The 11934-nt window shown below is 38.5% G+C and overlaps 1 protein-coding gene across 1 annotated transcript in view; it reads left to right on the plus strand.

The window, feature by feature from the left end:
• Window positions 1-11934, plus strand: part of Ccdc172 (coiled-coil domain containing 172) — a 63137-nt gene that overhangs the window by 23932 nt on the left and 27271 nt on the right. The window contains exons 3-4 of the mRNA XM_013348139.1: window positions 672-788; window positions 2105-2270. Of these exons, the coding sequence (XP_013203593.1) occupies window positions 672-788; window positions 2105-2270 (283 nt within the window). The remainder of the gene's footprint in view (window positions 1-671; window positions 789-2104; window positions 2271-11934) is intronic.

Genomic DNA, 11934 nt, shown 5'->3' on the forward strand with positions numbered 1-11934 from the left:
GTACAGAGGGCTGACTGTGATCTGTAAGTTTTTTCCCCCTTTAATAAATAGTACCCTATTAATCATAATTCCAAACTGCTGTGGCATCGTTTGTGACTTACGTCTACACCCCCACAGAGTAAATAAGTAAAATTAGAAGACTGAATTCTCAAAATAACATTTGGAATATTTAACCAAACTTATGTCTTATTTCATATAGCTATAGTCACAAGACTGGGTTCGAGCTGTAGATTTTATTCCATCTTTTAGCGATCATAGTAAGTGATTGATTCATTATAAGTCATGAGACAGGGCTGTGTAGATGGCTCAGCCATTAAAGGCTAGGCTCACAAGCCTGTTCCTTGGAGCCAGCTGTCCAGAAGTGGATTCCAATGTGCACGGTCTGAAGGCCTCAGTACTCATCTGTGAGTTCTGCTGAATGTGGTGAGGAAAAATAAACGAGCCGAGCCGAGCCCACAAGGAGCCCGTGATCCTGCTGGGGAAGGACACTGTAAACTCGCTGCTATGAGTCACTTTTAACAGTGCGTACAGGAAGGCCTTGAATGGAAATTTAATTTTCCTTCTTAAAGATACTACAGAAAATGTTACATTTGCAGACCTGTTCAGTTAACTGAGCCCCTAAAATTTGTATTCATTTGCTTTATTCTGATTTCTGTATTTTCCTTTTGAAGGTTCAGCAGTTTTCTGAAAAATCATTCCTCTTAGAGCTTTTGAAAACCCATGAAAATGCATTAGAGAGACAGCACAGTGAAATTACAAACCAAAGGGATACCCTGCTCCAAGCCTTCGTAAGTCTCTAGCCATCTAGAAACATCGAAGTCAATAACTGTGTCAAAGGCATCTAAATATGTACATCTTTTCTTTGAGAAAATTATCTGTATGCATATCAGCTGACAGTACTGTTCAAATAAAAATATTAAGTGCTGTTTGAAATTGACTGGGAGAGTAGCACAGTTTGAAAGAGTTGTGCTGGCAAAGATTTAATTCAGGAATTTTTTACAGTTGTAATGAGCCTAAAAGAAAGAATACTACCGCTCTGAATTACTCTGGTGTTGAGGCCCAGTTTTAATGATCTTGAAAAACAGAGAGGTTTATACTTTTAGGCATATTTATGGGTGTGGGTGAAAAATATTGTTTATCTTTTTATCTTATGTCAAAGCCAACATGCTGAGCAGTAGTTACGAGTACAGGCCAGTTTGGAGATGTGAGTAGTCATAAGATGACCTTTCAGAGAAATATAATTGGGCCAGCAAGAGGGAAAAGGGGCTTTCCACCAAGTCTGATGACCCTTTAATCCCTGAAACCAGCATGGTAGGAGGAGAAACCTGACCTCTACAAGTTGTGCTCTGCCCTCCACATGTGTGCCACAGAATATGCATGTCCACACTCATACGCATATATATGTACACACAATCAATAGATAAGTGGAAACTTACATAAGATATATGTAAGAACAAAAATACAGTTCATGACATGACCAGCTTCTAAAAGTTATTCCACACAGCTGGTGCTTCAGCCAAAAAACAAAAATACAAAAAATAAAAATACAAAGACTAATGTTTCTAATGCTCTTAGGAAATTAGATTTTTGCACTATCCAAAGGATTAAATTCATATTTTTATGCCCTGTGGATGTTTGATTTACAACATAAAAGCTTATTTTGAACTAACTTTGAGATTATTGTATAATTTGCCTTCAGATAATCACTTTTTTGTTTTCCTATAAAGCAGCATTGTTCCTTTGAGTGAAGGTTGTAATTTTCACATTTCACTATTACTCCTCAACCTGAATATACATTATATTGACAAAGTAGCATGTATGATTGTAAAGTAAATTCACAGACACAAGCATAATGATAAATGTCAGCATTTCTACTTCACTAGTTCTCCCAAATCTGTAAGAATAAAACTTCCACATGGAAGATATTGTATGACAGACCCCGTCTTTAAACACGTGTTCTTGGTCATCACAGCCTATTTTTGGTGATGCAGAAAACAGAGCTGATGATGATACTTTGGCTAATAACTGCAAATCATTGTATTTTAAATCACTGAAGGATAGTGCAACCAGTGTGTACATTTGGTAACTTATTTCTGCTTTTCAGGAGGCCACAAAGAAAAAAGCAGCAGAGGAAGAGGAAAAATTTATTAAGGAAATTACAGACTTCAATGATGAGTATGAAATAACTAAGAAAAAAGATATTTTGATGAAAGAAAATATCAAGATGGAAATTGCTGACTTGGAAAAGCAGGCAAATGTTTTGAGAGGAGGTATGGATACAGGCACCTCCATAGTCTGTTGTTAATGAATGTGCAGTGTTGTTTGCTTGTTCCCTGGTCTGTTTATGAGACAAGGTCTCACAATACAGCACAAACTGGCTTAGAACTTAACTGTGTAGCCCAGGCTGACCTCAGACTCAATGTGATCCTGTCTCAGTTCTCCAAGTGCTGAGGTTTACAAGTGTGCACTACCATGTCCATTTACAATGAGTCATTTTGCACGAATGTGTTTTTCAGAAGGTAAGCTCTGTATTAAGGTAAATTCCATCATTGCATAGTTAACTTTTAATTAGTGAATGTATACGGCCATGGTCAATATATATTTCAAATCCTTCAGGATCCTATTGTGAACTGAGTATTTGATTATCTGTCTCACATGAATGTCTCTAGGTCCCAGGGATATATAATTTAAAGGTGTAAGAAATAAGTGTACACGCCATGTGATGAGTTAGAACTGCTGCTGTGAATCACATTTTCTCATCAACCCTGGATGAAGTAGGAAGTAAGGGTACAGAGGGTCATCCCAGGAATATCTGTATGCATGTTGTTGGAGTCTGTGGTAAGATAATGATTTAAAGCCGTTGTTGGTGGTTAGTGAAGGAGCTGTTTAGGAAAATAACAGGACTTTAATACACATAGAAACAGGGAATGTCGAAAACACACCTGTCTCAGGCCCCAGAGGCTTCATTTCAGCATGAAGTTTGGTTTCTCTTACTTTGAATCAAGCACAGTTAGTTGAGGCTCCTTGATTGCCACTCACCTTGAGTACACTTCCTCTTAATCTGAAAGCCTCACAGTAAAGCAAATAATAATTATTTACAAATAATAATTTCTCAGATGGTCAGTGCGTTGTGATGAGACCAGAAAGAGAAAAGTCATGGATCCCATTGCCCCACTGTACTTCTGAAGTATAGCAACAGAGATGCTGGGTACCCCCCGATTAGGAGTTGGTCATCCTCCTGTGTTCTGCGGCAGTACTTTAGAGAGGCAAAGTGTCTTGTGCTTGCAGCTCCTCCTTTAATGCTTGCTTCCGCTCTACAGGCATTCAAGGGCTTCTTTGACACTTTTAGCATCACTGGGATTATGGAAATAGTTCTCTTAAAGACTGTCACACAGACAAATCTTATTGAAGTTAATTCCACTAGAAGAAAAAGCTGTAACTACACATTTTTCTGAGACATCAAACTTTGTTTTGACTTCTGCTGAAACACTAAGAAATAGTATTAATTGTTTCTTCCCTTTTATGGAAGACAAGAAATGTAAACCATAAAATGAAAAATACATGCTGGGGATAAACTAAATTGAAAAAACTTTAGGAAAGTGAAGACAGACTATGGGGTTGGAGAGAACATTTGTGATGTATGTACATGGGCTGTTACTCAGAAAATAATGAACTCTTACAACTTCAAAGTGGGATGATGACAAGACCAGTGGATAGCAAGGGAAGAATTGAACTTTACAGTATAGTACTGATGACCAGTGGATACATAGGAAAGGTACTCAATATTTTTAGTCATGAGGAAGATAGAAACTACAATACAGTAAGCTGTCATTGTGCATTCATTTAGTCAAAATTAAACAGATTGACCAAGTCAGTTTACAAAAATGAAGATCATTTGAAACCCATGTGGTTGTAATAAAATAAAAAATAAATGATAAAATTGCTTTAAAGAATTTCTTGGCAATTTCTGAAAAGTTAAATATACATTTATCATACAATTCACCACAACTAGATGCTCCCAAAAAATTAACTCTGTCTGAAACACATTTTTTGGAAGTTTAACTCCTAGCTGAAGACTGCACATGATTTAAATGTCAACTAGGAGGTGATGTATCTGTGCAACAGAATAGTCAACAATAATGAAATGGTGAAACTTCAGTAGACACGATGGAGGGATCTCAGGAAACCAGAGCTGTATATACTCCTCACTGTGAACCTAGAGGAAATGGATATCAGGAGTCACAAGGGATCTTCTGGTGTTAATGGAAATGTGTGTTCTTATTTCTGGGGATGGGCTTCACAGGGTTAATGACTGTCAAATTCATGGAGTTGTGTGGTACTCTCTTTAAAATTGAAAAGGAAAAATGTTTCTGGTATCACAAATCCTATCAGAATCCTTTACATTGTGTCTTCTCTCAGAGTTCAGACATGATAGGGTGCCTCTATGGTACCTGATACTCTTGCTCCTGCTCTCAACGTCTGCAATACAGTGGGGAGGGGTAGTAGAGACTGCCTTTACAGTTACTATCCTGTCCTGTCTGCTCCTCTATAGTCAACTTAAATTTTCTCCGACACAGAATATGAACTAGCTCTTCATAATCACTTGTGCTATTTTCCTGTTCATTTTTCATTTTAAAAGTTATAGTTACACTTTATTTAATGTTTGTATGTGAAGTGTGTCTGCAAATGGGCATGTGTAGAGCAGGGCATGTGGGGAGGTCAAAGGACAATGTGCAGGAACTGGTTTCTGTCCACTGTGTTCTCCCCAGATCAAAGTCAGGAGCCTTTCCCTGCCGTGACTTCCTGCTGGCCCTCCTGTTTCACGTTTACTATTTGTAGTTCTCGTCTATCTAGGATTTATTTTGCTGCAAGAAGTTAGGAATTCAACTTTAGCCTTTTCCAAATGGCTGGTTATCTGTGTAATGCTATTTGTTACATGGTGCATCTGTTTCCAGACATTTTCAATGTCTGCATTTGTTATATTTTAATTTTACATATATGTTTGTGTAGGTCTTTTTTCCTATTTTGTTTTCTGTTTATTTTAGTTTCTTTTTTATTAGATGTTTTAAAAGATACCAATCCAAATTCCCACTCCCTCCCTTCCTCACATTACCTCCATATATTCCCCCCCACCTAATACTAAGAGAAGGCAAGGCACTTTGCTTTGTGGAAAGTCCAAGGCCCTCACTACTACGTGTAGGCTGAACAAGGTGTACATCCAAAGAGAATAGGATCCCAAAAAGCTAATACATGCAGTAGAGATAAAGGATTTGATAGCTAGTGGCAAATTCTTCTCTTCTTGCTGTTCATGCTGATTATTATGTATATGTTTTCTTAGGTAAAAGTTAAGTTTTATAAAGTTCAAATGTTATCTTGTATTTTAATTTGAGATGCATTAAGTTTATTAATGAATTTAGGAAGAACTTCTATCTTTCCAATCTCTTGTCTTCCTGTCAGAAAACTAAACATGGGGCAACAGATGGCTCAGCAGCTCAAGGTACTTATTGCCAGATCTGAGGTCCTGACTTTGATCTGTAGGTCCTACGTAGTAGAAGTAAAGAACCAACTCCTACAAGTTGTCTTCTGACAACCAAGTGCATGATTTGTGCATGTACCTGCATGTGTGCACATGTGTGTGTGCGAGAATGTAAAAAGCATTTCAGTTATCTTGACTTTCATTGTTACTCTTTCTCTAAGCATCATCACTGTATTTTAAGTGGGGTTTCCCCATTGGGTATTCTCATGATTATGGTTTGTCTACAGGTAAAGAACCTTCTTCCACATTCAGATTTCCTAACACAAATTTGATTTTGCTGTTTTTAGTGAACCGTGTCTGCATTACCTAATGATAACTGTCTTGGTTTTCCAATATTCATTCTATCTTAAAAATGTAGTTTTATTTGTGGGTGCTTTTAGAATGCCAACAAATACTAGAAACAGTATTAGATGATGCCCCTTCTCTCTTTTAGGGTTTTGTTACTGATTATGATGCCACACAAACAATGTGTGCTCTCCCTTTCCTTCCATGCCCCTGCTTTCATTCACCTTCCCTTTCTTTAATGACTGTGTATTTTCTCTCTGAATTCTCTCATTCATTTCTATAACCTCCTCACAGTTTTCCCTCCCTACTCTACTCCCCCCTGCAGCTTCCTTCACCCACTCCTCCTCCCTTTCTACTCAGAAAAGGGCAGGTCTCCCATGGATAGCAACAAAACTTGGCATATTAAATTGCAGTTAGGCTAAGCTAAACACTTCCTATTAAGGCTGGTCAGGGGAATCAGCAAAAGAGTCAGAGTTATCTGAGCGGTGGTGATGTACACCTTTAATCCCAGCACCCTGGAGGCAGAGGCAGGCGGATCTCTGTGAGTTTGAGACCAGCCTGGTCTACAAGAACTAGTTCCAGGACAGGCACCAAAAGCTACAGAGAAACCCTGTCTCGGAAAAAAAAAACGTCAGAGGTAGTCTCTGTTCCCACTGTTAGGAGTTTCATAAGATCAAGCTACACAACTGTTAAATATATGCAGAGAACCTAGGTCAGTCCCCTACAGGCTCCCTGATTGTCAGTCTGTGAGCCCCTATGGTCCCTCGTTAGCTGATTTTTGTAGATTTTCTTATCTTATGATGTCCTTGACCCCTCTGTCTCCTACAATTCTTTCTCCCCTACTGTAGGATTCCCTGAGCTCCACCTAATGTTTGGTTGTGAGTGTCTGCATCTCTTTCCATCAGTAGCTAGATAAAGCCTCTCTGATGACAATTAGGTTAGGCACCAATCTATGAATATAGCAGAATATCATGAGGCATCATTACATTGACTTTTTTTTGTCATTCATGCTTGGTCTCTGAGCCATCCTGCCTCTGGGTCCTGATGCTCCAGACAGTGTCAGGGTTGGGCTCACTCTCATGGCTTGAGTCTCAAGCTGGATTATTCATTGGTTGGTCATTCCCACAGTCTCTGCCACTTTAAACCCAGCATGTCCCATAGGCAGGACAGTGTAGTTGAAGATTATGTGGCTGGGTTGGTATCCCACCCCCTCTACGGAAAATCTTGCTTTGATGTGGGATGTCCTTTATATGTTTTGTTTTTATTACTTGATGAGTAAAGCTGTTTTGGCCAATGGATTAGCAGCATAAAACCAGGTGGAAAATCAGAACAGAGATATGTAGAGAAAGTAGGTAGAGTTGAGGAGATGCCATGGGGCTGCTGAAGGAGAAAGGTGCCAGAACATGACCGGTAAGACACAGCCTTGTGGCAATACATAGATTAATAGAAATGAGTTAATTTAAGATGCAGGAACTATCTAGGAATATGCCTGAGTCATTGGTCAAACAGTGTTCTAAATTAATACAGTTTCTGATGTGATTACTTGGGTCTGGACAGATGGGAAACAAAAGCAGAGCCATTGTATACATTGCCTGGTCACAGGTGATGGCCAATGCAGGCTACATACACTGTATTGCTGGGAGTCTTAGTTGGGCTCATCCTTGTAGGTTCCTGGGAGTTTCTCTACTTCTAAGTTTCTACCTCAAACCAAAATGCCCCCTTTCTAGTCTTCTCTTTTCAGTACTCTCACTCCCCACTCCCCACATGATCTTTATGTTCCCATCCCCACCTTTCCCAGACCACCAAAGAAATCTACTTCCCCTTACCAAAGAGATCCAAGTGTGACTCCTTGTTACCTAACCTCTCTGGGTCTGTGAATTGCAGCATGGTTATCCTTTACTTTACAGTTAATATCTACTTTTAGTGTGTGTACATACCATGTTTGTCTTCTGGATCTGGATTGCCTCACTCAGGATATTTTTTTTCTAGTTCCATGCATTTGCCTGCAAATTTCATGATGTCATTGTTTTTAGCAGCTGAGTAATACAATTTTGTAAATGTACCACATTTTCTTTATCCATTATTCATTTGAGGGACATCTAGGTTGTTTCCAGATTCTGGCTATTACAAATAAAGTTACTTTGAACATAGATGAGCAGATATTCTTATGGTATGAGTGTGCATCCTTTGAGTATATGCCCAAGACTGATATAGCTGGGTCTTGAGGTAGATTGATTCCTAATTTTCTGAGAAATCACCATATTGATTTCCAAAGTGGCTGTACAAGTAGAAGTGTACCACTTACTGTACATCCTTGCCAGCATGAGTTGTCACTTGTGCTGTTGATGTTAGCCATTCTGATAGGTATAAGATGGAATCTCAGCATTTCCCTGATGGCTAAGGATGTTGAACTTTAATTGTTTCCTTGCCATTTGAGATTCTTCTCTTGAGAATTCACTGTTTAGATCTGTACCCCGTTTTTAATTGTATTGTTTGTTTTGTAATATCTAGTTTTTTGAGTTCTTTATTTATTTTGGAAATCAGCCATCTGTCAGATGTGGGGTTAGTGAAGACCTTTACTCATTCTATTGGTTGCCATTTTTTCCTATTGATGGTGTGCTTTGTTTTATAGAAGCTTTTTAGTTTCATGAGGTCCCATTTAATTTTTTAATTGTCAATTTTAGTGTCAGTACTATTGGTGTTCTGTTCAGGAAGTTTCTCCTGTGCCAATGCATTAAAGGCTATTCTCTACTTTCTCTTCTATCAGGTTCAGTGAATCTGTCTTTATCAGTTCCCTGATAGAACTTTTAAGGTCACTTATGTATACTATCACATATTTGCAATTCGTGAAAATTTGAATTCTTCCTTTCTAATTTGTATCCCCTTGATCTCATTGAGTTGTCTTATTGCTGTAGTTAGAACTTCAAGTACTGTATTGAATAGATACGGAGAGAGTGGACAGCCTTGTCTTGTTCCTTATTTTAGTGCAACTGCTTTGAGTTTCTCTCTGTTTAATTTGATGTTGGCTATTGACTTGTTTTAAACTACCTTTATTATGTTTAGATATGTTCCCTGTATCCCTAATCTCTCCAATACTTTTATCATGAAGGGGTGTTGGATTTTATCAAAGGCTTTTTGGCATCTAATGAGATTATCTTGGTTTTTTTTCTTTCAATTGTTTATATGGTGAATTACATTGACAGATTTTCATATGTTGAACTATCCCTGCATCTCTGGAATGAAGCCTACTTGTTTATGATGGGTTTTTTTGCTAGTGTTTTATTGAGTATTTTTGCATTAATGTTCATCAGTGAGATTGGTCTATAGTTCTCTTTCTTTGAGTCTTTGTGTGGTTTGGGTATCAGGGTGCCTGTGGCTCATAAAATGAATTCAGTAATATTCCTTCCCCATGTCTTTTGATTAGTTTTGATCAGAAATTTATTTTGTTAGATATTAGAATTACTATACTAGCTTGATTTTGGGTCCATTTGCTTGAAAAATATTTGTATAACCCTTTACTCAGAGATACTGTTTGTCTTTGATGTCAAGGTATGTTTCTTGTATGCAGCAAAAGGATGGATCCTGTTTTCACATCCATTCTGTTAGCTGTGTCTTCTTATTGGTGAATTGAATCCAATGATTGTTAATTCCTGTTATTTTGTTGTTGGTGGTGATTGTGTGTGTGTGTGTGTGTTTCCCTTCTTTTGATTTTGATAATTTGCTGTGTTTTCATGAATGTAGTCTCCTTATGTTGGCATTTTCCTTCTAGCACCTTCTGTAAGATTGGATTTGAGGATAGGTGCTGTTTAAATTTGACTTTGTCATATAACATTTTGTTTTCTCCATGTATTTTTTTTATTTATATTTTTCGAGACAGGGTTTCTCTGTGTTAACATTCCTAGCTGTCCTGGAACTTCCAAAGAAACTGGCCTATCAAAATTCAACCCCACTGATAAAGTCTCTACAATTAAACTTTATTGCTTTTGTCAAATTAACAAAATAAAATCTGGAAAAAAAGGAAAAAATGATTCTTTATAAGTGAGATTAATATGTTTGTGTCTGTGAATACTATACTGATTTCACCAAAAATTGTGGACAGTACTTTCTCTGGTTGTTTGCTTGCCTCAACAGGCATACATCCATGTGCATACACATATATACATGCATACTCACAAATAATAATAAACCAATGAAAATGTCTGACAGAGAAAGGAGACACTTGAGTGGAAGGATATAATAATTATAGTAAAAATGGGGGATTAGTTGGAACTCAGTGCCCTTGTCTGGCTCATCACTGTTAAGAGGATAAAGGAAGATAAACGTGGAGGCAACCAAGGGCGGATAGAAGAGTGGGGTGGCGAGTGTCAGGGAGACAAATGTAGTGGCACAAATTAAAAGCAGGAATGGAAGAGCAAACCCTGACAAGCCCAAAGACAAATGGAAGTGGAAACTGCCTGAGTGTCTGCGCTGTCTGCTCAGAACCAAACAGTTTCTTTCTCTACTTCCAGTACTGCACACAGATCCTGGAAACATCTCACTTGAATCTGTTCAGAACTTGACAGAACATAACCACTTGTAATTCCAGTTCTAATGGCCCATCACCCTCGGCCTCTGAGGCATGCATGTTTACACATGGTGCACACACACACATATGGTAGGTAGGTAGATAGACTGGTGGACTGATGGACAGACAGACAAATATGATAACTATCGAGAGCGTTCTTTTTTATTAGATTTTTAAAAATTACCAATCCAAGTTCTCACTTCCCTCCCCTTCTCCTATTCTTAACACTCACCCTCCCACGCCACCCCCATCCAATCCTTAGAGAAGTTAAGGCACATTGCTTTGTGGAAGGTCCCACGCCTTTCCTACTATACCTCCCTACTCTATCTAGGCTGAGCAAGGTATACATTCAAAGAGAATAGGATCCCAAAAAGCCAGTACATCAGTAGGGATAGATTTTGGTGCCACTGTCAGTGGCTCCTCAGTCTGCCCCAGCTGTATAACTGTCAACCACATTCAGAGGGACTAGTTTGGTTCTATGCTTGTTCCTTCCAAGTCTGGCTGGAGTTGGATCTTAAATATCACCATAGAACCTTCATCCAGCAACTGATGGAAACAGAGGCAGAGACCCACATCAGAGCACTGGACTGAGCTCCCAAAGTCCAGCTGAAGAGTGGGAGTGATGAGAATATGAGGAAAGAGGTCAAGACCATGATGGGTTCACCCACTGAAACAGTCTACCTGAGCTAATGGGAGAACACTCTGAAGAGAAGTGAAAGCCCGAGAAGGAATGTAGAGCGTAGATGGGAGTTACTGTTCCACCTGGTCCTGTAGCCGTGGAGTCCCAAATAGACACACAGATGATTATATAAGTTATAAACTGTTTGCTCTATCAGCTCAGACTTATTATTAACTGACTTTATAATTAATTAACCCATAATTCTTGCCTATGTTTAGTCATGTGGCTAGGTCCCTTTTCTCAGTGAGGCATTCTTGCTTCCGTTGCGTCTGGCTGGCAACTGTGTCTCTCCTTTCCTCTTCCCAGAATTCTCCTAGTCTGGTTACCTCACCTATACTTCCTGCCTGACTACTAGCCAATCAGACCCCAATATGAGTGATAATCTTTACAGGGTACAAGAACATTATCATCCCACAGCAGGAGAGTGAGCAGGAAAAAGCAGGAGGGATCTAGGCAAGAGATGTTACATTTGGACAAGATTGTCACAGCAGAGCAACCACAGTGTTTATTCTCGGTTGTTGTAAAGATCCATGTACTAGGGATGAGGTGTCAAAGCCAGCATTTGGGGCCTGAGGAAAATTAGGAATGTGGAATAATTGGTATTTGATATATATATATATATATTTGTGAAAGTATTTATTTTAAACATTTGAGAATTTATGGGTTGATGATTAATCATTTGATGATTGTAACATTTTTTCAAAGTATTTCTTATGTTCACTTCTCTCAATTGGTGAACCAGTTCTTCCTAGGTAAGAAAAAAGATATGTATTTCATTTAGACTTTGTCTAATTATTAATTTTTTTTTCTTTTTCAGTTTTTTTTTATTGAGAAAAGGAAAAAAAACAAGTTTCCGCCTCCTCCCAGCCT

Source organism: Microtus ochrogaster, chromosome 8 (genome assembly GCF_000317375.1).
Source record: "Microtus ochrogaster isolate Prairie Vole_2 chromosome 8, MicOch1.0, whole genome shotgun sequence".
Lineage (NCBI taxonomy): Eukaryota > Metazoa > Chordata > Mammalia > Rodentia > Cricetidae > Microtus > Microtus ochrogaster.